Source organism: Podarcis liolepis, assembly GCF_965112155.1.
Source record: "Podarcis liolepis genome assembly, chromosome: 6".
NCBI lineage: Eukaryota > Metazoa > Chordata > Lepidosauria > Squamata > Lacertidae > Podarcis > Podarcis liolepis.
Window position 1 is genome coordinate 32,233 of NC_139559.1, and position 26,019 is coordinate 58,251.

At 51.0% G+C, this 26,019-nt stretch overlaps 2 protein-coding genes across 3 annotated transcripts; one reads left to right on the forward strand and one right to left on the reverse strand.

Annotated features, from left to right (window-relative positions):
* Nucleotides 1-14,324: 14,324 nt before the first annotated feature.
* LOC310709922 (lysophosphatidic acid receptor 6-like) lies at nucleotides 14,325-19,253 on the reverse strand. Its single transcript, XM_083510049.1, has 2 exons — nucleotides 18,335-19,253; nucleotides 14,325-16,941 (listed from the first exon to the last, which is right to left on the reverse strand). The coding sequence occupies exons 1-2, from the start codon at nucleotides 18,347-18,349 to the stop codon at nucleotides 15,841-15,843; spliced, it is 1,116 nt and encodes a 371-aa protein (XP_083366175.1). The 5' UTR covers nucleotides 18,350-19,253; the 3' UTR covers nucleotides 14,325-15,840.
* Nucleotides 19,254-22,678: 3,425 nt separating this feature from the next.
* COPS6 (COP9 signalosome subunit 6) lies at nucleotides 22,679-25,813 on the forward strand. 2 transcript variants are annotated; one of them, XM_083510054.1, is made up of 10 exons: nucleotides 22,679-22,818; nucleotides 22,925-23,050; nucleotides 23,333-23,464; nucleotides 23,880-23,968; nucleotides 24,115-24,177; nucleotides 24,278-24,325; nucleotides 24,594-24,708; nucleotides 24,901-24,993; nucleotides 25,110-25,210; nucleotides 25,636-25,813. In XM_083510054.1, the coding sequence occupies exons 1-10, from the start codon at nucleotides 22,740-22,742 to the stop codon at nucleotides 25,774-25,776; spliced, it is 987 nt and encodes a 328-aa protein (XP_083366180.1). In that variant the 5' UTR covers nucleotides 22,679-22,739; the 3' UTR covers nucleotides 25,777-25,813. The 2 variants fall into 2 exon arrangements, with proteins under 2 accessions (XP_083366180.1, XP_083366181.1); XM_083510055.1 differs by having other exon boundaries at nucleotides 22,691-22,815; nucleotides 22,931-23,050.
* Nucleotides 25,814-26,019: the final 206 nt, after the last annotated feature.

Below are 26,019 nucleotides of genomic sequence, written 5' to 3' on the forward strand. Positions count from 1 at the left end.
TCCCCTCACTAGCAAGAGAGAGGAAAGACCCAGAACAATGGGCTGCAAGACCTTATAAAAACTTTTGAAATTCCCCTCCTCTAGGTCAAGCCCACCCCCAGAAACATCATGCATACATTACAGAAAGGATTGACATCATGCATACATTACAGAAAGGAGGGGTTGAGGGAGGAGTTGTGGTGGTAACCTGAGTGCCCTGTCACCTGGCTGGTTCCTCCTTTCCCCCTCCCCATGAGTACTTTCCAGGTGACAAAGGGGAGTTTGCAGTTTCCTGCCCCCAGAGGGAAGATCTGATCATTGTCCTTTGTTTCAGCCTGTGGTGAATCCACTGTTCTTTGTGATTTTGATTGTCTTCTGTCTGGGATTATCAGGGTTGACATAGCAACTGGGCAGGGCTCCTGTGGATGTGCTGGTATGATGAAGAGATTATGGCTGACCAGAAACCAAGCACCCCCCTTTGATAGTCCTTGTCACATGGAGTAAAAAATGGAACAGTGGAAATCCGATGTATGGTTGATTTTCTATGAATTTATAACAGAAATGTGGCGTATGTAGTGTGTGAGTGTGAGTGTGTGTGAAGTTTGTGCAAACAGAATGATTGGGGGGGGGGGTTCCTGCTACAGAACCATTTACAACGTATATGAAGGGGCAACATAAAGAAATGGACTCATTGGCAGGGTTTGGGTGAACAATCACAACTGTCTACAACAAAAAATAAGACTATATGTATTGAGGATATTTTGGGGAAACATCAGATACGCAAGGTGAACAATAGGGAAATAAAACAAAATGTGAGTATGAGGGAAGTCCAGGGGAGGAGGGTCGAAATATGAAAAATTGTTAAAGATATATTGTTAGAAGTAGTATACATGGAAAAATCAATAAAAAATTATTTAAAAAAAATAAATAGAATCTCTGGATAAGAAATTGTCATTTTAAGGTAATCTATTAAGACTGGAATATGATATTCCAGTTTTGATTGCTGGAAATTTAGCAATTGGGAAATATTATCCTGGATAGTGACAGAATTTGGGAATGATTCAAAGTATTTGGTATGGTATTTTTATTTGTAAACATTGAAATGAGGAATTCTTTTTACTCAGAGTGAGAAGGATGACCAAATATTTGACAGACCTGGAAATAGCAAGCTCATGTAGATCAAAGGGGGGAGGAAGTGGATACCATGGAAGAATATTGTAAAATTTGTGGAGGAAAATGATCTGACATGATCTACTATTCCAGTCTGGTTATCGCTTCCTAATTCTGGGTGCTATTTTTTATTATCTTCAATATCTCTTGTGAAAAGGTCTTTTAATGTACGGACAGTAAAAGCCTGGATGTAAGGCCTGCCTTTTGTGTGAACAGTTGAAGAAAGACAGTCAGGATTACCCCAAAAAACCCTAGAAACTGTTTTGTGAAACCCCCCCCCCCAGCCAGGCCTCAAAGCCTCGCCTCAAGCATTTTTAAAACTGCATTTCCTCTAAGACAAAAAGCATTAGCTAAGCATATTCCTCTTGCTATAACTAAAAGACTGCAACAAAGGTAGGGAACAGAGTCCATTGTTTTCTCAGAGCCTTTGGCCTTGCTAAAACCAGATTGCAACTTACTTTCTCTCCGGGAACCATGCCAAAGCACGAGAATGAACTGGAACACTCTGAAACCCCCTTGGTTTTTCACCACCTTTCCTGGGAAGAGTCCAAAAATGGTCCCAAGACAGGAACTTTCTGTTCATGCTCAGGAGACACATGGGAGGAGAAAGGGGAGGGAACTGGAAGGGGATATATACTCTGTGCTTGTTTTGTGAACTCGTGCTTGTTTTGTGACTTTATCACACTTGCTCCTTCTACCAGTTCATGGATGGTAGAAATAAAGCTTTTTCTCCGAAACTATTCCTTGAGTGTCTGTTGACTCCCATCTCCCTTTCCCGGGCACAATATTTTTCCCACCCGAGGGCAAAGCCTCATAAGGCTACACAGTTTTGTTTTGTTTTGTTTTAGTTTTCCAGGCACGCCTGGAAGAAGCGGACCATTTGGATCCCTTCCAGTCGGGATTCAGGTCTCATCATGGGACTGAAACTGCCTTGGTCGCACTGGTTGATGATCTCCGGCGGGCTAGGGACAGGTGAGAGCTGTTTCCTAGTTCTGCTGGATCTCTCAGCGGCATTTGATACCATCGACCATAGCATCCTTCTGGACCGTCTTGAGGGGCTGGGAGCTGGGGGCACTGTCATACAGTGGTTCCGCTCCTTCCTCCTGGGCCGTGTTCAGAAAGTGGTGGGGGGGGGATGAGTGTTCAGACCCCTGGGCTCTCACTTGTGGGGTGCCTCAGGGTTCTGTCCTCTCCCCCATGCTTTTCAACATTTACATGCAGCCGCTGGGAGAGATCATCAGGAGGTTTGGGCTGGGTGTTCATCAGTATGCCGATGATACCCAGCTCTACCTCTCTTTTAAATCAGAACCAGTGAAGGCGGTGAAGGTCCTGCGTGAGTGTCTGGAGGCGGTTGGAGGATGGATGGCGGCTGTCAGGGGTTTAGGAGCAGAGGCAAGGGCAAGGGAGGAAACAGAGAGCGAAGGGGAGGAGGCAGAAGAAAAGATGAGTGATGACGACGACCCGAGATCTCCGAGTCTTTCCAGTGAATCAGAGGATTCACAGAAAGGAGCACCAGTGGCCAGGGCAAGGGGGGAGTCTAGGGGGGCACCCCAGGAAGATAGAGCCAGAGGGGACTCAGAGGAGAGCAGTTGGAAATCGGGACCAGCGTCACCGCCAGAGAGCAGGGAAGAGGAAAGGAGCCAGGGGGCAAGCGCTGGCAGCTCACCACAGGAGGGAGGGCACGAGTCAGGAGTGGCCACACCTCCATCGGGGAGCGAAGAAACGGTTAAGCGGAAAGTGGAAGGTTGGGCGCGCGCGCCAAGTTCAAATGCAGAGGAAGGTGACGCAGTAAGCAGCCCGGAAAGGGAGCCAGGTCCTAAAGCCCGGCGCAAGGAGACAGGGGGGTCCGGGGGGTCAGCGTCAGAAGAATCCCGGAAGGAAGAGACCCCGGGGGGTAGAGGGACCCAGAGGAGGACAGTCAGGCGGAAAAGGTGGAGCCGGGCTAGGATATTAAGTTGGTGCACACGGGGCGGAGACTCAGACGGAGCCTCGCCGATCTAGCTACTAGACGTAGAGTTGCGCGCAGCAGCGTGAGAATGGAAACTGTAACTCAATAAAGACTTTTACTTAATGATCGCTGGCTAGCGTGATCCTCTGTGAGCTAGGATCTTCAAGCAGCTCTGACAGCGGCTAACAGATTGAGGTTGAATCCTGACAAGACAGAAGTACTGTTTTTGGGGGACAGGAGGCGGGCAGGTGTGGAGGATTCCCTGGTCCTGAATGGGGTAACTGTGCCCCTGAAGGACCAGGTGCGCAGCCTGGGAGTCATTTTGGACTCACAGCTGTCCATGGAGGCACAGGTCAAATCTGTGTCCAGGGCAGCTGTTTACCAGCTCCATCTGGTACGTAGGCTGAGACCCTATCTGCCTGCGGACTGTCTCGCCAGAGTGGTGCATGCTCTGGTTATCTCCCGCTTGGACTACTGCAATGCACTCTACGTGGGGCTACCTTTGAAGGTGACTCGGAAACTACAACTAATCCAGAATGCGGCAGCTAGACTGGTGACTGGGGGCGGCCGCCGAGACCATATAACACCGGTCTTGAAAGACCTACATTGGCTCCCAGTACGTTTCCGAGCACAATTCAAAGTGTTGGTGCTGACCTTTAAAGCCCTAAACGGCCTCAGTCCAGTATACCTGAAGGAGCGTCTCCACCCCCATCATTCTGCCCGGACACTGAGGTCCAGCGCCGAGGGCCTTCTAGCGGTTCCCTCATTGCGAGAAGCAAAGCTACAGGGAACCAGGCAGAGGGCCTTCTCGGTAGTGGCGCCCGCCCTGTGGAACGCCCTTCCAGCAGATGTCAAAGCGATAAACAACTACCTGACATTCAGAAGACATCTTAAGGCAGCCCTGTTCAGGGAAGTTTTTAACGTGTGATTTTACTGTATTTTTGGTTTTATGGAAGCCGCCCAGAGTGGCTGGGGAGGCCCAGCCAGATGGGCGGGGTATAAATAATAAATTATTATTATTATTATTATTATTATTATTATTATTATTATTATTATTATTATTTGTCAGAGCTGCTCTCAGATCCTAGCTCACAGAGGATCACGCTAGCCAGCGTTCACTTTATAAAAGTCTTTATTGAGTTACAGTTTCCATTTCCAAGCTGCTGCGTGCAGCTCTACGTCTTATAAGCTAGACCGGCGAAGCTCCGTCTGAGTCTCCGCCCCTTGTACACCAACTTAATACCCTAGCCTTACTCCACCTTTTCCGCCTGACCGTTCTCCTCTGGATCCCTCTGCCCCCCGTGGTCTCTTCCTTCCTGGACTCTTCTGACGCTGACCCCCCGGACCCTCCTGTCTCCTTGCGTCGGGCTTTAGGACCTGGCTCCCTTTCCGGGCTGCTCACTGCGCCGCCTTCCGGTGCATTTGAACTTGGCGCGCGCGCCCAACCTTCCACTTTCCGCTTGACCGTTTCTTCGCTCTCCGATGGAGGTGTGGCCACTCCTGACTCATGCCCTCCCCCCTGCTGCGAGCTGCCAGAGCTCGATACCTGGCGCCTTCCCTCCCCACTGCGCTCTGTTGGTGACGCTGGCCCCGATTTCCAACTGCTGCCCTCTGAACCCTCTCTGGACCCTTCTTCCTGGGGTGTCCCCCTAAGCTCCCCCCTTGCTCTGGCCACTGGCGCTCCTTTCTGTGAATCTTCTGATTCACTGGACAGGCTCGGAGATCTCGGGTCGTCGTCGTCACTCATCTTTTCTTCGGACTCCTCCCCCTCGCTCTCTGTTTCCTCCCTTGCCCTCGCCTCTGCTCCTGAACCCCTGACATTATTATTTTCTCATTATAGGTGGATCCCAGGACAGACTCCTAGCTCCCTGAGGGTCGTTTCTACCTCGTGACAAGGTCTGGCTGAAGGTCTGCCCTGAAACCTTGCTGGAAGTATCTCCCATTGCTGTGCTCCTGCAGGCAGCTTGTCTTGTGTGCGGGTGGAGACGCGCTGCCTACAGAAGTTGACACTGTGACTAGCTACCTGGAAAACCTCTGTGCCTGAGGACGCCACAACTCCCTGGAGAAAGGGGAAGTCATGGACAACAGACAGTCGCCTTGCCCCGACCGCTTCAGGACACCAATCCGCTCTAAAGAAGCCGGCGCATGGGAAGAGCCGCACCCCATCAGCTGCGAGCAGTACCTGTTCCGCCTCCAAATAATCATTTTGGCTTCTGTGTATATTCCCAGGTTGTGCTTTCAGTTAGTTGGAAAGGGCGGGGGTTTCTCCAGCAGATGCAGGAGTGAAACGCCATACCTTTTGTTGTGTTGAAAACAACAACTCATCTGTGGGATCCTCAGCTTCTGATCCTAAGGATGAGGCTAATGCTTCTGGTCCTATCCCTGAAGTTCTTTTATAGGTACTGAAGATTTACTGGGTGTTCTGTTTATTGGTTTGGTAATGCTGTATGTCATTTAGAATGCGGTTGAACAACTCACACCGCTCATGTGATGGCTCTCTGGGAAGTCAGCCCAAATCACAGCCTGCACCAGATCCCAGAGAAAAAGGGTACGTGAGCCTAAACATACAGGGGAGTGAACCAAACAAGCTGTTAGGTGCTAATTCTCATTTACTGCACCCTCATGGTAAGACTTTGGGAAAATACCACCTTTTCCCAGACATGAGCTATATAGAGCATGGTTATTCCTCTTGTGAAATCAGGGGGGGAAAGGGAAGGAGACGTTTAATTAGTAAGGAATTACATGGGTTGTAATGATACCACCACAAATAGCTCTGAACAGGCCTCTGTCTCCAATTTCTCCATTTTACCCTGGCCAGTCCCTGAAAGAGCTGAATGGTTCTGGCTTCGTAACAAAATTCTGCCTAAAAGGTCCTTCTTGTGTTTTTTTTATGATGTTAGCCGCTTTTATAATGTTAGCCTCAGCCGGGGAGGGCAGGATGCAAATAAAAAATTCTTATTCTTATTAAAAGGGAACACAAATGCCAAATTAAAACTAAATATATCACACTGACTTGGGGGGGGGGGGAGAAAACACACTCACTCTCTTTGAAGGTCGCTGTGTACCAGCGTTGCTAAGGGCCCCCAAGCCCCTGGAGACATGAGGTCACAGCACTATGACAACATGATGAAATGATGTCAGTGGAAAGGAGACCTCTTGCTCATCTCTTTTTATATTTACATTATATTTGCTGATTTATGATCCGGCAAACCTTCACTGAAGATGAACTAAGAACTTATTAATGGATTGAATATATATATATATATTCTCCATTAGTAACATTCCAATTGATAACAAATCAAATCAAATCTTGCCACATCATAATACAAACAATAAAGCCAATTATACATTCCAAACTAAAAATTTTGGGGAGGCCTTTCCATGTTCTGGCTGTCAGGAGAAAGTTTCTTTCACTTGTTCCTGCGTTCTTCTCTCTTGTTTCCCCCCAGATTCAGCTAGGTAGACCAACTACCTACCTCTAAGGGGCTACTGTACAATTTTTTAATATTTTTTGGAAAGGATTCTTTTAAATACTTTTTAAGGACTTTTTTTTTAAAAGACTTGATTCTTTTAAAGGGATTTTTGGAAGAGTTTTTAAAATATTTTTTTCAAGTTTTCCCCAATTTCATAATTCTGACCTTCCAGTCTTTTTAAAATATCCTTCTTTCCAGAACACTCCTGTTTCTTAGTCCAAATTCTAATAATTTTTGAAGAGCTGAGTCCAGGGTGTCATACATTGTCCTGGGCAAAGGTGGTTGGCATTCTAGGGTAAATATTAGGCTCAAGTGGCATCGCAAATTTTGCACACAGTGGTCTCTAGGATAAGCCAGTCATGTGTTGCACTGGGACCTATAGCACTGTGTTTAGAGGTCAACTACAGTTCCCATGATTTTTGGGGGGAAGGAATCATGTGCTGTAATGTTATGGCATGTCCACAGCCGCTAACAATAACCAAAGTGGAGGGCAACCAAAATGGTCAAAGGTCTGGAAACGATGCCTTATGAGGAACGGCTAAGGGAGCTGGGCATGTTTAGCCTGGAGAAGAGGAGGTTAAGGGTTATATGATAGCCATGTTCAAATATATAAAAGGATGTCATATAGAGGAGGGAGAAAGGTTCTTTTCTGCTGCTCCAGAGAAGCGGACACGGAGCAATGGATCCAAATTACAAGAAAGAAGATTCCACCTAAACATTAGGAAGAACTTCCTGACAGTAAGAGCTGTTCGACAGTGGAATTTGCTGCCAAGGAGTGTGGTGGAGTCTCCTACTTTGGAGGTCTTTAAGCAGAGGCTTGACAACCATATGTCAGGAGTGCTCTGATGGTGTTTCCTGCTTGGCAGGGGGTTGGACTCGATGGCCCTTGTGGTCTATTCCAACTCTATGATTCTATGATTCTAATGAAAAATTAAGAGAAAAGTCAAAATTGTGTTTTGACTGTATATGATTTTAAAAATATTGAAACAATAAAATATAATTGTAAAAAAAGAAGAAGTTGTAACCACTTTTGAGCTTCTGGGTAGGTAGCCTCAGAATGACTTGTAAATGTACTTTGAAGAAGCCAGCTTTGGCAGGGGCCATTGTGACTTCAATGCCAGCCCATAATAGGCCTTACGGCAGGTGGAAGCTGGGCTCTCTTCCGGCACCTCAGAATTCAAAGAGGTCAGCTCAAGCCCTGCTGTTTCCTAGCTCAGGGCTAGCGTGTGAAATGAGTGCAATTGTGCGGTAGTTGGAGCATTCTTTGGCACTGCCCTTCTTTGAGATTGGGATGTAGACTGATCTTCTCCAATCCTCTGGCAACTGCTGAGTTTTCCAAACTTGATGGCATATTGAGTGTAGCACCTTAACAGCATCATCTTTTAAAATTTTAAATAGTTCAGCTGGAATATCATCACTTCCACTGGCCTTGTTATTAGCAGTGCTTTCTAAGGCCCATTTGGCTTCACTCTCCAGGATGTCTGGCTCAAGGTGAGCAACCACACTACCTGGGGTATACGACACATCCATATCTTTCTGGTATAATTCCTCTGTGTATTCTTGCCACCTCTTCTTGATGCCTTCTGCTTCTGTTAGGTCCTTACCACTTTTGTCCTTTATTATGGTAATCTTTGTACGAAATGTTCCTTTCATATCTCCATAAACAGGATTCAGCTGCCAAGCCTCCTAACAAGCCTGAGTTATTGTTCTTCTATGTAACCATTGGTGAATTGCTAATTAATCTAAAGAACTGATTGGCTTTTGAGTTTTGAATCCATGTGGGTTCAAAGGGGATAAAACCTTAGGAAACTAACTTGCAATTTGCAGCAGCCTATCTTGCTAGGCAGACCATCTTGCCAAGCAGAAGCCCTCGCCTAGCACACTTTGCCATGTGAAACCATTGTCATGCAGAGGGCTTGCCCTGATGCTGGAGGTGCGGAGTCAGTCAAGAGCGCCTTTGAACTGTTTTGTTTCGTACTTTCGTTCTCCTTGTGAGTATGTTCTGTAGTTAGCTATATTAAACAATGTTTTTATTTTCTGTTTGGGATTTGTAAGAGATGTGTCAACTTTTATGTTCTGAATAATCTTTCTTTTTTAAATAAATTCTGGAAAAAGGATTTTTTTCCTGCTTCTGTCTTTTGTGCCTTTCTGCCGGGGAACTGAACCCTTTAGTCGCCTACCAGAGCCTGTTGGATTTCTGTCTGTGTCACAGTAAAGTGACACAGTGGTAAAGTGACACAGTGTGGGGCAGCCCGGTGAAGTTGAAAACTAATTTCCTTCCTTAGGTTACTTTGTTCTGAGATAAGGAAATGGTGGCAGCAAACTACTGTTCTGTTTTTGTATTCTGAAAAAGCTTTCGCATGCCAGTCTCTATTCCAGCTGGGTCTTGCCAGGTTTGGGGGATGGATTGGATGCAGCTGATGAAGACGGAAGCCAAAATTGTTTATTTTAGGACTCTAATAATTAGAATCATAGATATGTAGAATTGCAAGGAACCCAACGTAACATAACAACATAACAATTATGTTATTTTAGCCACTGTGATATGAGTGTGAACGTGTGTCAGCCCCATTGGCCATAAAGATACTCAAAATGCTAGCTTATTAGAGATCAAAATGTTATTAGATGCCTGCTTAGCTGATGCACCACACTTCTTTGGCTGTATGGGTTTCAATAACTAATCTAGACTCACCGCCTGCCCCCTTTGAATAATTCAGCTGGAAAGTCTGCATATTATCTTTGTTGTGTTACAGACTACCACACTGGTAGGAAAGGATGCATCTCTTAGACTCAATTTCTCATTTTTCAGTTTTTACCTCCGCATCCCCCTGGAGTGCCCACCAGCTGGGGAGTGCCCAGGATGGAAGGCTGCAGCTTGGGCGCCATGCAAACCCAATGCTACCCGGGGTGATCTATCCCGCCACACCCCTATAGCTACACCACTGAGTGGGGTAGTAAAAATTGTTTGTGTCTGTATCTGGCTTCTGTAAGGCAGTCAAACTCCCATCACCCATCATCTATTTTCCAAGCCGGGTCCTGAGAGGGGAAAGGAAAGGCCTTAAAAAATCACTCTGAAGTAAAACCTCCATCCCATCCCATCAGGGGATGAAAAACACATCCTCCACTAGCCTCTGGAGGAAACGAAAACATTGAGCCAGGGGATTACATGCTCCTGAATTTCATTTCTGAGTGCTTGTAGGAATAGTGGTACTCTTGGCCACTTTCACAGTTCACCCCATCAGCAAAGGTGCTGGTGTGGTAGCTTCTTTCATGGAGCTTTGACTGTGTTAGGCCATGGAAGGCTGGGATGCTAACGAAATTGCTAATTGGAGTAAATATTGTGGAAGCGATGGAAATGAGGATGGAAACTTTGTACCTGGGATGCCACATTTTATTGAAGCAATGCAACGAGATGCTATTCCCTCTTTAAACACATTCCTGCCCTTAGCTCTTCGCTTTGTCTCCTTCCTTCTGTCTTGGAAGGCCCTAATGGGACAGATCTGCTTCCTCCCCTGAAGAAAGAACTCGGATTGGAGACGCTCCCATCCCATCTGCAGCCCTATTGTTATCCTAAGAAACTGATGGTCATGTCGCTAAAGATCATCTTCTGCAGGATCTCCAATCTCCATGGGTTGGGGAAATGAATTCGCCCGCAACCCTTCCACCTTCTTGCACCCCACACCAACACAGCTCCCCTCACCTTGAAAAATGATGGATCAATGGGGTTTAGGACCCCCCACAATCCTGAGGGTATAAGAAATCCAGACTTGCCTTGCATGGGGCTTCCTCTGCCTGCTCCTGCTGCTGTTTGTATAGGGAACCTGGTTGCAACAGAATAAAGGACCATTGCTTGAAGTGGTTTTGCTTGGTTGGGGTTCATCCATCCTTCCGACTACTGAAGAGCCTCATAGGGTCTCCCAAACCAGCAACATATTTCTACAACAATTTCAACCTCTCACATCAATAATTTTTTGTATATGCTTCTCTCTCACTCACTCTGTTTTATTTTCATAAAAACCCGAGCCTATGATGGAAGAGTTCAAAGCATTACAGTTCAAGAGGTCCCTTGCCCTTGTACGAGTGCCTGGAGGCAGTAGGAGGATGGATGGCGGCTAACAGATTGAGGTTGAATCCTGACAAGACAGAAGTACTGTTTTGGGGGAACAGGCGGGTGTGGGGGATTCCCTGGTCCTGAATAGGGTAACTGTGCCCCTGAAGGACCAGGTGCGCAGCCTGGGAGTAATTTTGGACTCACAGCTGTCCATGGAGGCGCAGGTCAAATCTGTGTCCAGGGCAGCTGTCTACCAGCTCCATCTGCTATGCAGAATGAGACCCTATCTGCCCGCGAACTGTCTCGCCAGAGTGGTGCATGCTCTAGTTATCTCCCGCTTGGACTACTGCAATGTGCTCTCCGTGGGGCTACCTTTGAAGGTGACCCAGAAACTGCAATTCATACAGAATGTGGCAGCTAGACTGGTGACTGGGAGTGGCCACTGGGACCATATAACACCGGTCCTGAAAGACCTATATTGGATCTCATAACATTTCCGAGCACAATTCAAAGTGTTGGTGCTGACCTTTAAAGCCCTATACATCCTCAGTCCTGTATACCTGAAGGAGCGTCTCCACCCCCATCATTCAGCCTGGACACTGAGCTCCAGTGCCAAAGGCCTTCTGGCGGGTCCCTCATTGCGAGACGTGAGGTTACAGAGAACCAAACAGAGGGCCTTCTTGGTAGTGACGCCTATCCTGTGGAATGTCCTCCCATCAGATGTCAAGGAAATAAGCAGCTATCCTATTTTTAAAAGACATCTGAAGGCAGCCAGATAGGTTGGGTATAAATAATATATTATTATTATTATTATTATTATTATTATTATTATTATTATTATTATTATTCCCATAGGATCAGCAGCCTTCTATGCAAGACAGAAATAAGCCATGCTCTGTCTCTTTCACATTATATTCTGACCACCACCACCACCCATCAAGCTTGCAAAACTTAATCTTTTTTCCTGTTAGCTTACATCAGTGGTTTTCAACCAGTGTGCCATGGCACCCTGGGGTGCCTTGAATGGTGCTCAGGGGTGCTGTGGGCTACTCTGGCCTCAGTCCCTCTTTCCTTCTCTGATGCCCTCTTGCATCTCTGCCTCCCAAAGGCTTGCACAGCTGTTTGTTGCAGCAGCCCTGGCAGCAGGCTCCCCAGGCAAATGCTGCCTCTGTTACTGGCAAAGGGGTGCTTCTCAAGCCCCTGTGGGCAGTGTGAGGAGGCACCTCTCTTTGGGGCAGAGTGGGGGGCAGATCAAGGACCAGGGGCAGCAGCTGCAGCTGCCCAGAGGATTCCCAAGGAGAGCAGAGAGGAGACTGAGGGAACACTCCACAAGGCAGGGTGTTAGAAAAAGGTGAGAGGCTGCCAGCTCTGCAGGTAAGGGGTAACCAACGTGAGCTCCTAAGCCCCACAGGGGTGCAGCAGAAAGAGTGTAGTTGGTCAAGGGAGCCATGGAATCAAAAAGGTTGAAAAGCTCTGGTTTACATCATTTCCCAATGTAATCCTGGAAACTTCCCCCTCCCAATTCTGGAATTGTCTTCTGCTACCATAGGCAACTGAGGGATGCGGGTGGCACTGTGGGTAAAACCTCAGTGCCTAGGACTTGTGTAAGGTTGGCAGTTCGAATCCCCGCGGCGGGGTGAGCTCCCATCGTTCGGTCCCAGCTCCTGCCCACCTAGCAGTTTGAAAGCACCCCTAAGTGCAAGTAGATAAATAGGTATCGCTTCGGCAGGAAGGTAAACGGTGTTTCTGTGTGCGGCGCTGGTGCTGGCTCGCCAGCCGCAGCTTCGTCACACTGGCCACGTGACCTGGAAGTGTCTTCGGACAGCGCTGGCTCCCAGCCTCTTAAGTGAGATGAGCGCACAACCCTAGAGTCGGACACAACTGGACCGTATGGGCAGGGGTACCTTTACCTTTACCATAGGCAAAGAACCTATCCATTCTGAAGGAAATGAGCCCTGAGTGCTCACTGGAAGGACAGATCCTAAAGCTGAGGCTCCAATACTTTGGCCCCCACATGAGAAGAGAAGACTCCCTGAGAAAGACCCTGATGTTGGGAAAGACTGAGGGCACAAGGAGAAGGGGATGACAGAGGGTGAGATGGTTGGACAGTGTTGTGAGTCGAGGACCCTCCACCCACATAGGATTATAATAAGACACACAGACACGTTATTTGAGGTTAATGGGCGAAATTAGGCCACAACTTTTATTGGCTACAGCATGTGAGTAGTATTGGCTTAGGCATTGGATGAAACAGCAATGCAAGACTCCACCCCACACAGCCAGGAGTCATATCAGGGTTAACAACCAATGGGGGGAGCTTGTTGATGCAAATACAACTGGAAGCTCCCCCATGATGTCACGGGGGGGGGGTCGTGCCATGGCTCTAGCCCCTAGCAGGGCATCCATAATTGTGGGAAAATGATAGCTTGTACATAAGAGCATGAGCAAAGTTCTTATTATTGCAGAGTGATTTTACAGCACGAGATATTGCTAAGAGCATGATGAGCACGTGAACACCTCATGCTAGACTAAATGATTGGCTCACGTAGCATAGGACTCTCTTTGTTTGCGGGCAAGGGCAAGGTTGCATTCCTTTTGATTGTTACTTTTGGGTACGAGACAGAACAAACGCTGTGCTGGAGGAGAGAGGATGAATTATTTTCACTGTGCACAATAAACATTGCTGCTGAAGCCAAAGCTTTTTCTTCAAGTCATCTTGGTGTGAGACTGATTATTTCGGATGTCGAGCAGGTTCTCGACACATAATGGAATAACCAAAAGAGGAGAGGTAGATGATGGCGCATACCCAATACTCCAACACAGCACACATATTCCAATGCCTAACCGCCACCCGAGCCAAAAGGCTCCCCGCCAATACCCTCACAGGTGCAACCAATTCTTAATACTTCTGATGATGTCTGCCAACCACACATCATCCGAAGAAAGCAGGGACAGACTGATAAAAGAAGGTTGCAGCGGCTGTTTAAACGCATTTAGCCCCGCCCACCAGCCCACCCTATTGGTCGGCTGGGAGGCTTGGCCTTGGCAGCAGAAGCAATCAGGAGCAGGGAGCCCCCCCCCCCTCACAACCCCTCGAAGCTACCAGCATGAGTTTGACCAAACTGCGGGAGGCAGTGGAAAACAGGAGTGCCTGGCATGCTCTGGCCCATGGGGTCACAAAGAGTCGGACATGACTAAATGACTAAACAACTAAACAACAACCATAGACAAAGTCAGGATTTTTGTCAGGGGAGGGCAGGATTTTTCTTCAGGGTGGGGGGGGGGCAGAACCAACATGATTGGTCAGTGATCTTGGCTATGCCCATGTAAATACCCAGAACTCAGGGCAGGGCTTCCCTGGTTGATTGTTTTATTGATGGGCCATCACTCTGTCTTTGTTTCTTAAATGACTTATCCCCTAGGTAATTTACTAAATTCAGGAATTATGGGGGTTTGCTTAAACGCTAACCCTTTACTAAATTTAGACATTTTAGGAGTGTCTTGCCCCCAACCAGCTTCCACCACCAAATTATAATGCTAGCTTGTTATGATTTATTAGGTTAAAGATCTAACAAGAAGAAAAAAAAGGGGGGAGGTGGTAGTTTCCCCAACTCTTGGGAAATGTTTCCCAAAATTATTTTGCTGATGGGCAGTCGCACCACATGTGCAGCCCAGTCATCACAGAACTGCAGACCCTCCAATGCAATGCTGAAACCAAATGATAGGAATATATTGCCATTTATCCCAGACCTGTAGGGTTCTTGTGGGTCTTCCTCTAGCAAATAAATATTTTATGTACCTTAGACTATTGCTAGTCCATCTGTCACATTGTTTGTATTTATCTGGACAATACAATTTTGGAAGGGAGCCAGGGATAGGCCTGCATTCCATTTCCCCCCATACCACTAGAGGGGAGGAAAAGGTGGCTACTTTTCCAAATCAATGACCTTGATGGGTTCGGAAGCAATAATGCCTTGATGCCTTGATGGTGAATCAAGCTGAACTCAAAGGAAGGTCTTTTGCATTTCTAATGATCTGTATAACATGTCTCAACCAAAATGCCTTGTAATACAGTTTCAGGTTTGGGATTCCCAGACCAACATGTTCCACGCTCAGTAGAATGTGTTGTCACTTACTCTGCCCTCCCCCCCCCCCAGCAAAATAAAGTTATTTAACATATTTTGTCGTTTAGCTAGTTGTTGTTTGGGTATTGTGATGGAAAGGCTCTAGAATAAAAACAGAGATTTGGGCAGGAGCAAGAGAATCAATGCCTATAGCAACCTATATTGTATGTTGTAACCCTCTCCCCATCTTCTTTGCAATATGTGAATACTGTGTCTTGCCTGAACTGCATTACTCTGACACTAACACTGTTCCCTAGAAGCACCCACCCACTTTGCTGGCCAAGATGAGGCTCTGTCTTCCACTTATTACCCCTGCACTCACAGACAAGTGGCAATGAGGGCTGTTGGGATGTTCCCTGGGAAACTTGGCCATTCAGACATAACATTTGTGTGTGTTTGTGTGCAGAATGGTTGCCTCAGATGCTGAGGAAGGTGTGAGGCAAAGGGGTACATAGGCCCATACAGCACTCCTCCTTTTCTCGATCCATTAGCAAGATAGAAGGTTGCCTTATTTGGAGACAGACCATCTGGCTCATTGCTCTCTGCACTGACTGGCAGCAGCACTCCAGATTTCAGCCTACGGTCTCTCTCAACCCTTCCTGGAGACGTCAGGAATTGAAGCTGGGCCCCTCTGCGTGCAAAAGACGCTCTCTTCCCCTTCTTCTGCCTGGCTGTGGCCTACCTTTGCTCTAATGGGTGTGTAGAAAGCAGGGAGTACCTGCGCCTTGTTAAAGTCTGCCTGCCACAAAGACTTCAGAAGAGGTCCCAACTGCGAAGCCCCAACACCCGCAGCAGCAGCTCTAGAAACCCCGTCAAGGGAGAGGAAGTCTCTCTCGCTCTCTCTGCCTTCCAAATTCCCATCTCTTAAACGGTCCTTGCGACGAACGGGCTGTGGGTGTGTAAATGAGCACTTTAACGTGAAGAGGGCGAAGGAACCTCCTCCAGGGCAGTTTAACTGGTCCTCAATATGCTGGACGCTTGTCTAAGGCTGCTGGTCTAAGGCTGAGGAACTCCTTCGCTCACACGAATGCGCAGCCAGAATGCCCGAGGAGGCAGGCGCGCGCACCTCCGACGATCAGCGATCTGCTGGAGAGCTCACTGCGCCGTGCCGGGAGCGCAGCTTTCTCCCCACGAGGAGGATCCCTGCTTACTGGCCACGAGCCCGCGAAGTCTCAGCAGGGACGGCTGGGCGGTTTCTAGCCGGCGGCAGCAGCAGCAGCAGCATTTCCACCAGCCGGGCTGCCAGGCAAAGCGCTCGGCGGCGAAGTAGTAGACGAGCGGGTCGAGGCAGGCGTTGAGGCTGGTGAGGGCCATGGTGAGCCGGCGGGCCACGTAGGTGGCGCGAATGAGCGGGCAGCCGCCCAGCACGCCGGCGCGACCCAACGTGTGCACCACTTGCACCAGGTGATACGGCGCGAAGCAGACCAGGAAGACGCCCAGCACCACCAGCACCGTGCGCAGCGCCTTGCGCCGCACCGCTCGTGAGCCGGGCTGCATCCCCGGAGCGGCCAGCAGCCGCCAGGCAATGAGCGGGTAGCAGATGCCGATGAGGAAGAGCGGGAGCAGGAAGCCCACGGCAGCGGCGAAGAGGCTGACGGAGGAGATGCGCCCCCGCCAGGAGCTCGAGGAGAAGTTCTCCAGGCAAGCGGTGCGGCCGTCGGGGAAGCGGCTGGTCAGCGGGCCGCGGAGCGCCAGGTACAGGACGGCGGCGACTAGCACCGCCCACACCCCGACGGCGGCCGCCACCCGGTAGCGCAGCTGCCGGAGCCGGAGGTGGCGCAGCGGGTGCACAACGGCCACGTAGCGCTCCAGGCAGATGCAGGCCAGGAAGAGGGAGCTGCCGTACAGGTTGGCGAAGAAGAGGCAGCCGGTGACCTTGCACAGCGCCTCGCCGAAGACCCAGTCGTTGCGCAGCGCGTGGTAGGCAATGCGGAAGGGCAGCGTTAGCACGAAGAGCAGGTCGATGGCGGCCAGGTTCACCAGAAAGACGTTGGCGGGCTCCGTGGCCGACTTGGTGCGGAAGAAGTAGCCCAGGACGAAGAGGTTCCCCACCAGGCCCAAGGCGAAGACCAGGCTGTAGACCACGGGGAAGAGCAGGTACTGGAAGTCGGCGCTCTCCAAGCAGCCGGAGGTGCTGTTGCTGCTGTTCCACGCGGAGCCACCAGAAAGCGGCACTGAGAGGTTCTTCGGCGTCCGCTGGAAAAAACCGAAAGAAAACCGCTCATTTATTTATTTATTTATTTATTTATTTATTTATTTATTTATTTATTTATTTATTTATTCACCCTTCATCCGTATTGCTCAGGGCGGTTCACAAAATAAAAATGAAATATAAAAAACACAAAATACATAATAAAAATTAAAACAAAAACAAACCAAGAATCTTCCACTCCCTCAACGCATTGAAAAGGCCCAACATGCACTCGGCGGTGCTTGTTCGCGGTGCTTGTTCCGCAGCTACCGCGTGTTTCTCCCTCTCCTAGGCTAACACTTCTCCCACCCACCCTATAGCTACTGTCTACTGAGCAGCTCCGAAGCAAGGAGCCACCCAGAGAGCAACCGCCTCTTGTCCCCTGTCTGTCCAATGTAGCCGTCAATCTGGAAAAACCTTCAGCTGCGGGGAGCCAGCAGAGAGTGCTCTTTCCTTTTGTTTTTGTAGTGCACTGGGGTAATGGTGCCCTGAAATTTTGCCTGCTGCAACCTACTTTTCCCTCTTTTAGATGGCTCTTTGTTTATCGTTTTTCAGCCCCGCTTTGCCTGGTTCTTAGCTCTCCCCCCCCCCCCCCCCAGTTTTAGATAACTTCCAAGCCTTTCGAAATATTTGACAATCTTGACTCTCCTTTTTAACCTGAACCCCTTTCTTAGGATTCTGCGCTGCTTGGAGATGCTCTATCAATGGCTGCTTGGCCATGATGGCTATGTTCTACCTAAAGAGCTCGAGGCAATAATGCTTCCGAATACCAGTTCCCGGAAAGCGCAAGAGAGGAGAATGCTCTTGTGCCTGAATCCGGCTTGCAGGTTTTCTTTTGGGGTATCTGGTTGGCGGCTCTTCTGTCCTAGATTGTCCCTACTTAAAGGAAGCCTCAAATCCTGACATCTCCGCATTTCGCCCAGTTGAGACTGGGGGGGGGGGGGAGGCCGTGGTCTTCTTCCTGCAGAGGACGCTCTCTCTCTCTCTCTCTCTCTCTCTCTCTCTCTCTCTCTCTCTCTCCGGGCTCACAGGCAGTCCCTCCGCGGAGGCTGGTGGAGCTTTTCCTCCCTGGGGCTATGGCTGAGCCCCTTGGAAAGGAGGCGGGGAGGGGGCGAGAGGTGGGCAGGTGGGAGGGAGCGCGGGCCGTCGAGGGGGTGGGACTGCCTTTCTTCCCCACTCCCGGCTGTCCAGGGTGCTGATGACCCTCCTGGAGGTTCTCGCTTCCTAGAAAGCCGTCTCCGCCGCCCTCCCCCAAGCCCCTGGAGCAGAGTTGACTCCTTCCTCCCCATGGGACCCAGGAGTCCTGCCGTCGGGGCCAAACGAGTCCTGCCGCCGTCTCCCTGCCTCACCTTGGCTCCCAGCCAAGCAACCGACGCCCCCAGTCCCACTGCCTCCTACCTCCAGGACCTCCATATGGGTCTCTATCCGCCTGCCTGCCCTGCCCTGCTGCTGCTGCTGCTGCTGCTGCTACCCGGCAACTCTAGGCCCCCTTGCGCAACCTCAACCCCTCCAGGCACATTCCGGGAAGGTTCGCCTCGGACCCACTTCCTCCCCCCGCCCTCCGGCGTCTCCGGCTGGGGAAAAACTACAAGCCGCATCTCTCGCCAGCCCCTTCCCTGTTCCCTGCATGGGAGGAGAAGCCCCATAACTGCTATTGATTCTGCGGTTTATGTTGTGTTTGTATGTCTCTGGAAGGTGAAGAACTTAGTGAAAATAAAACTGCTGCTATCATGTCCTTGTACCAATATATGGTGCCACCGCTTCTGGAATGCTGTGTGCAGTGCTGGTCGGCTTACCTCAGAAAGGATACTGTATTGCATAGTTGGAAAATGGTCAGAAAAGGGCCACCAAAATGATAAAGTGGAGGAGAAGGCTTCCCTATGAAGAAAGGTTGCAGCGCCTGGGACTTTTTAGTTTTTTGAAGTCTGTTTTTTAAATTAAACTTTATACAGTATACATATATTCAAGATTCCAAATTTGTTTTACATTTCTCTTTAAACTTTGACTTCCCGCCGTTCCCTCCATGCTGTTCTTAATCCCATCCCATTTACATAACGCATTCTAATCAACATTTCTGCTAAAACGTATTTCGTATATTATCAATCGTCAATCGCTGCTCATATTTCAAATCCTGCTCGCGATTTCATCTGCTTATTTTTTCAGATATTTCCAAAAGGGCTTCCATTCTTCATGACTAGTCCCTCGTGTTGCTTTCTTGATTTTGCTGTTAGTTTCGCCAGCTCCGCATAGGGATTTTTTAGTTTAAAGAACATTCAAGTAAGAGGCGACAGGACAGAAGTTTATAAAATTATGCATGGCATGGAGACATGGGCATAGCCAGGCTTTTGATGGGGGGCAGGTTTCTGCTGGGGGGGGGGGAGAACCTCGGGTAATGCTTTTCAATAATATTTGAGGAATGGGGGGGGGGGCTCTCCTTGGCTACGCCCAGGCATGGAGAAAGTGGAAAGAGGAAAGTTTTTCTCCCTCTCTCGTGACCCTGGAATACAGGGGCATCCGTCCAATGAAGCTGATCGTTGGGAGATTCAGGACAAATAATCTAAAGTCCTTCTTCACGCAGCCCAAAGTCAAGCGATGGAACTCGCTCCCCCAAAAGTCAGAAATGGGCTTTAAAAGAGTGTTGGAGAAAACCATGGAGGCTAAGGCTATTATAGCTGCTAGCCACAATGCCTAAGCTCTGCCCCCACAATTTGAGGCAGCAATGCTTCTGGACCCCCGTTGCTGGGGATCGAGAGTGGGGCAAGTGGCTGGTGCGCTCGCATCTTGCTTGCGGGCTTTCCATGCCGGCCTCTGGATGGGAGGAGAACCGGATGCGGGGCTAGATGGGCCTTTTGGCCTGCCGGCCTCTTCTGGTGTCCTTATGACTGATGTGTTTAGATGACCCTCGGGATATGGTTACCAGATGTCCCCATTTCCCAGGGACAGTCCCCAGAGTTACAAATTTGTCTCCAGACACATCATATGGGGACTTCCAGCAAGGCAAAATAGCAGGCACCACAGCAGCGAGCAGCCCCTGAAGCCAGCCAGATCCAACTGCGCTACCAGGCTGGCTCCAGGCTGCTGAGACTGCCACTGCTGCTGCCACTGCCAAGGGAGAACCGGGACGTCCGGCGCGTCAACTGGGGGAACCGCTGACCCCCCCCCCCAAATCGAGCCAGGAGCGAGAGTGCCCGGCCACCCGCCCCGTGGCACTCCGGGGCCAGGAAAACCCCGGAGCTGACACAGGGAGAAGGTAGCCGTGTTGGTCTGCCATAGTCAAAATAAAAAAGTTCCTTCCAGTAGCACCTTAAAGACCAACTAAGTTAGTTCTTGGTACGAGCTTTCTTGGTCTTTAAGGTGCTACTGGAAGGAACTTTTTTATTTTGACAGGGAGAAGGAAGAGAGGGGAACCCCGACTTTGCCGTGCCACTGCCACCGCTGCCACTGAGAAAGAGAGGTAGGAGAGCCCTGGGAGGGCAAGGACACATGGCCGAGCCCAGGTCTGACCTGAGCCTACTCCACGGCGGCTAGCGCTCCAAGAAAGTAGGCTGGGGCCCAGAGGCAGTGGCGTAGCGTGGGTTGTCAGCACCCGGGGCAAGGCAAGTAATTTGCGCCCCCTAACCCGTGGATTTGCGCCCCCTAACCCGTGGATTTGCGCCCCCTAACCCTAACCCCCAGATGTTGCGCCCGGTGCGGCTGGCCCCCCCCCTGCACCCCCCACGCTACGCCACTGCCCAGAGGAAGGCCACGCGACAGAGGACACCACAGAAGAGAAGATATTACTTCTTAATATATATTTTAAAATATTTTTAATAACTTCTTTTCTCTTTTTTAAAAAAAGTGTCCCCGGATTCTTTGAAAAAAATCTGGTAACGTTACCTCAAGATCCCTTTCAACTCTACAGTTTCTAAGATGCTATGATTCCTAAAAAAGAGAGGCGCTCCCAGGCACCTGCTCTCCCCCTACACACGTGAGCTGGTCTGCACTTGTGAATGCTGAAGGCGCCTCCCTGCCCGCCACTCTGGGCGCTCCTTAGCAACACACGGCAGATGCCGCTCCCCGCGGCCGCTCTTGAGGCGGGAATGCCCGAGTTGCGCAAGGCGCTGTTTGCTGAGACCGGCGCGCCCCAAAGCAGCTGCCGGCGCCGGAGGAGGCAGCTAAAAGCAACACGGGCGCCTCCCTCCAGCTTCGCTGAATCAGCTGAGCTGGCCCTGGAGGGCGGATTCCCCTTTCCGTGCAGCCAGGAGGAGGAACTGGGGTTTCAGTCGGGCTGGGGCAGCCCCCTCTTCCCGCTCGCCAGAGCAGACGCAGCTGTCGAGAAAGAGGAACTCGGAGAGGCAGAGCTTCCCCAAATCCCTCCCACACAGTGGCGTAGCGTGGGGGTGTGTGCAGGGGGGGGCCAGCCGCACCGGGCGCAACATCTGGGGGTTAGGGTTAGTGGGCGCAAATCCACGGGTTAGGGGGCGCAAATCCATGGGTTAGGGGGTGCAAATTACTTGCCTTGCCCCGGGTGCTGACAACCCACGCTACGCCACTGCTCCCACATTAAGAGAAAGGAGTCCTGGGGCACCACGACACGAGGATTTGCCACTGTCTTGCGACAGAAACTTTCGTGGATTATATTCCACTTTATCAGGTGCTTGAATGGTGATCCACAGTTTGCAGGAATATTTGTTCGCTTTGTGCACATACCTAAGTGCGTGTCTGGGTACAGAGAGCCAGAAAAGAAAGCAGCGGAGAGGAAATGAAATCGAAAAGTACAGTACTGTACTGAACCTAACACTGAAGCTTAAATGCCTGCTTAAAAGCCAAGATTTTGTAGTTGTTAGAATGCCGGACTAGGTTTTGCTGACACCTACAAGACTGCAGCTTTAGGAACATCCATAGAAACACAGAGCACAAGTTAGACTCATAGAATTGTCGAGTTGGAAGGAACCCCAAGGGTCATCTAGTCCACCCCCTGCAATGCAAGAATATCTACTAAAGCATTCACCAGAGAAGGGCCATCTGTTTAAAAGCCTCCAAGGAAGGAGAGTTCACCACGTCTCGAGGGAGACCGTTCCACTGTCGAACAGCTCTTATTGTCAGAAGGCTCTTCCTGATGTTGTCTGAATCTCTTAAAACTAGAAGGCATGGGTTCGAGTCCTGCCCTCCAGAGCAGCAGAAAATAAGCTTCTCCATCTTCCCTGCCCTTGAGGTATTTGAAGATGGCTCGCATATCTCCTCTCAGTTTCCTCTTTTCCAGGCCAAACAGCCCCGGCTCCTTCAACTATTCCTCATAAGGCTTGGTTTCCCAGACCTTTGATCATCTTCTGCACACCTTCTGGCTTGTCAATATCCTTAATATCTTAAACTGTGGCGTCCAGAGCTCGACACGGTATTTCAGATGTGGAATTATTACGGGGGGCGGGGACCGCGCGGAGCTCCAGCCCGGCGGCCCCCACCCGCTGCCCGTGGGACTCCAGAAAAAAGATCGCGGGCGGGGAGGGGCATGAGGGTCTTTCTAGGCGGACAACAAATGAAAATCTCCGCGGCGCTGGGACGGCGGCTGCTCCGCCTGCGCCACCCGCAGCAAGGGCAGCCGGGGCCCGCCCCGCCTCCTCTCCTGTAAGGGTCCTCCCTCTCCCCCCTGGCAGCTGCGCAGTCGCCTTCTCCGCCGAGCCGCTTTGAGAAGAGCCCGGAAGTTCCACCTCGGGATCCCTCTACCTTCTTCGTATCTCTTTGGCCTCACTCCCGACGCTCATGCGCCCTTCGTCCCTCGGGGAGATTGCTCTACGGAGAGCGCGACGGGACATACGCGGCCAAGATGGCGGCTGCTCCCAGCGGCGGCGGTTCTTGCCCGGCCGGGAGCAGCAACGGGGCCGGCATGGAGGTGGACGCGGCGGGTAAGCCCGGGAGGCGGCGGGCGGGCCTGGCTGGGGCGGCGGGAAAGAGCGGCGGCGGCGCCCTCGGGGCCCCCCTCCGTCCTCACGACTCCCTCGGTCTCCGCAGCGGCGCCGGCGGTGATGGCGTCGGGCGTGACGGGGAGCGTGTCGGTGGCGCTGCACCCGCTCGTCATCCTCAACATCAGCGACCACTGGATCCGGATGCGCTCGCAGGAGGGGCGCCCCGTCCAAGGTGAGCGGGGGGGGGGAGCTGCACCCGGTGGGCTTTTGCCTGCGAGCCGGGAAGGGGCGGCCTCCCGCGGGACCCCGGAGCGAAGGGACCGAGCCCGGCGGCCGGGGCGGGGGGGGGGGCGCGAATGCATCTTCTGCAACCTCAGGCCGCCCGCCTTGCCAAGGCTTCCGGGAAGGGAGCGGAGAGAGCCCCCCCCCCCAATCTCTGGCAAAACTCGCACAAGCCGCCCTCGCTGGGGCTGCTGGGAGGAGCCGCCCTGACTCCCCCCTCTGCCTCCCGCAGTAATCGGGGCCCTGATCGGCCGCCAGGAGGGGCGCAACATCGAGGTGATGAACTCCTTCGAGCTGCTCTCGCACACGGTGGGGGAGAACGTGGTCATCGACAAGGAGTATTACTATACCAAGGAGGAACAGTGTGAGTCGGCAATTGGGCCTGCCAGGAGGACGAGGGGGCTGGCGGGGGCAACTCGCAGGACAGGCATGAGCCAAAGAGGGTCTCTCGGAGCAGCCTGGCTGGTAGCAGGGGGGCGAGGGGCCCACAGAGCCCCGCACACCTTCTGCACAGTGGTAAACTAGAGGCACCGCCCCCCCAGGAGCTGGCAATCAGGACCCCATTGCAGCTGGACTCCTCCCCCTCCCCGGGGTGATTCCTAGCAAATGGTACTCAGAAGAATTCTGCCTCCAATAGTAAAGGTAATACAGATCCGTTGTCATATTCACAAGCAATAGTCTTATCCTCCATAACTTAGTTTAATGCCTTCTTGCAGCCATCGTAGTTGACCAGTGTCACTATATGTTATGATAGCTGTTTTTCTTCCGCTGTCCTGCAGTTAAACAAGTCTTCAAAGATTTGGAGTTCCTAGGCTGGTACACAACAGGCGGCCCCCCAGACCAGTCTGACATCCATGTCCATAAGCAGGTGAGCCTTGCCCCCACCCCCTTTGCTGCCTGCTGGCTGTGGGATGGGTGGGCAGAGGCCTCTGAGCAGCCCTCCGGTTTCACATTGCCAAGGGACAGAGGCCCGGACTTCTGCCGCTCCTGATAGCACCTTCATTTTTTCCTCAGGTGTGTGAGATCATCGAGAGCCCCCTCTTCCTCAAGCTGAACCCCATGACAAAACACACGGATGTGAGTACCTGCTCCCTTCCATGACTGAAACCTCAGACAGCTGCAGCAAGGGACATCTGAGTGAGCTGCTGTGCTCTCTCTCTCTCTCTCTCTCTCTCAGCTGCCTGTCAGTGTCTTCGAGTCGGTGATTGACATCATCAATGGAGAGGTAATACCCACCACTCTTGCGCCATCTCACTCTTTTTAGAAAGGCATGTATTGCAAGGACTTGGGTAGAAGCGGGCCACCTTTCCTATATGGGAGGAGAGATCCCCAGTGCAGGAGTCACAGCTAAAGGATCCCTCGTCATCCAACCTCTGCTTAAAAATCTCCAAGGAAGGAGAGCCAGCCACCTTTGGAGGGAGCCCCGCTTGCTGCCTGTGCAGGGGGAGAGGCCTATCTGCGGCCTTATTGTCTCTTTCCCCCTTTCTATCAAGGCTACAATGCTGTTTGCTGAACTGATGTACACTCTGGCCACAGAGGAGGCCGAGCGCATTGGGGTTGATCATGTGGCACGGATGACAGCGACGGGCAGCGGCGAGAACTCCACAGGCAAGGGGGGGGGCAATGGGCAGTGGGGCTGTTAGCCCGTTAGTGCTAACTTTGGGCTGGAGCTGCAAGGTCTCCCATGAGGATGGTGAAAGCTTTTCCTGGCCTGCTTCATGCCTCAGGGGAGAGAGGTCTTAGGGCAATTTTCAGGCGGCTTCCCCCTGACTCTTCCCCCTCCCCCACTTGTCACTGTAGTGGCCGAGCATCTCATTGCCCAGCACAGTGCCATAAAGATGCTTCACAGCCGTGTCAAGCTCATCTTGGAGTATGTTAAAGCCTCGGAAGCAGGTGAGGGCTGTGGGTGAAGCAACAGTGTCCACCTTTGTCTCTGTTCCTCTTTCCTGCAGGTGGGAAGCACCTCAGCCTCCTCTCTAAACTGTTGCTTCTTTTCCCACCCTCGCCAGGGGAGGTGCCCTTCAACCACGAGATCTTGCGCGAGGCCTATGCTCTTTGCCACTGCCTGCCTGTGCTGAGCACTGACAAGTTCAAAACAGATTTCTATGATGTGAGTGTCCTGGCAAGGAAAACTTGTCTGCTTCCTGCCGAGTGAGCGGGGGAGAGGAATCCCTTGTTAATGGGGGGTAGGGATGGAGCAGGAATGTTGTCATTTGCTTCTACTTCCCCAGCTAAAGTGCTTCCCTATGGCCTGGGGGGTTCCTGCATCTCACAGAGACCTCCACAAAAGGAAAAGGTTGGAAATGCACCTGCCAACGTGAGCTTTTCTGGCATTGCAAGGGGTTAGACTAGATGATCCTCAGTGTCTCTTCCAATGCTAAGGTTATGGCAAAGCTTGCAACAGCCTGATCTGAGGGCAGCTGGAGAAGAGCTCTGGTGCATGGGAAGGTGGGAGGAAGAAGTGCTTCCAGGAGCTCTGCAGGACACAGGTTGTCCCCTCTGTGATCAGCCGGCCTCCTTTTGTCTCCCTCTCAGCAATGCAATGACGTGGGCCTCATGACATACCTTGGCACCATCACCAAGACCTGCAACACCATGAACCAGTTTGTGAACAAGTTTAACATTCTGTATGACCGCCAGGGCATTGGCCGGCGAATGCGGGGGCTCTTCTTTTGAGATGTTGGCTCTTTCTAATAAAGCGGTTTTGACGGCAGACACTTTGTGTGTGGTTCATGTCTTTGGCCTCTTTGGGGTGGTAGTGTGTGTAGGAGGTCTTACAACACCCCCTTGCTTCTCCTCCTCAATGGACATTGCAACCTTGAGCGGGCTGCCCATCCCGCCCCCCACCCCCAGGCAGAAAGAGCCCTGGAAGCAGAGAGCTGGTAGGAGTCAGCATTCAGCCATTGAGTGGCATTATTT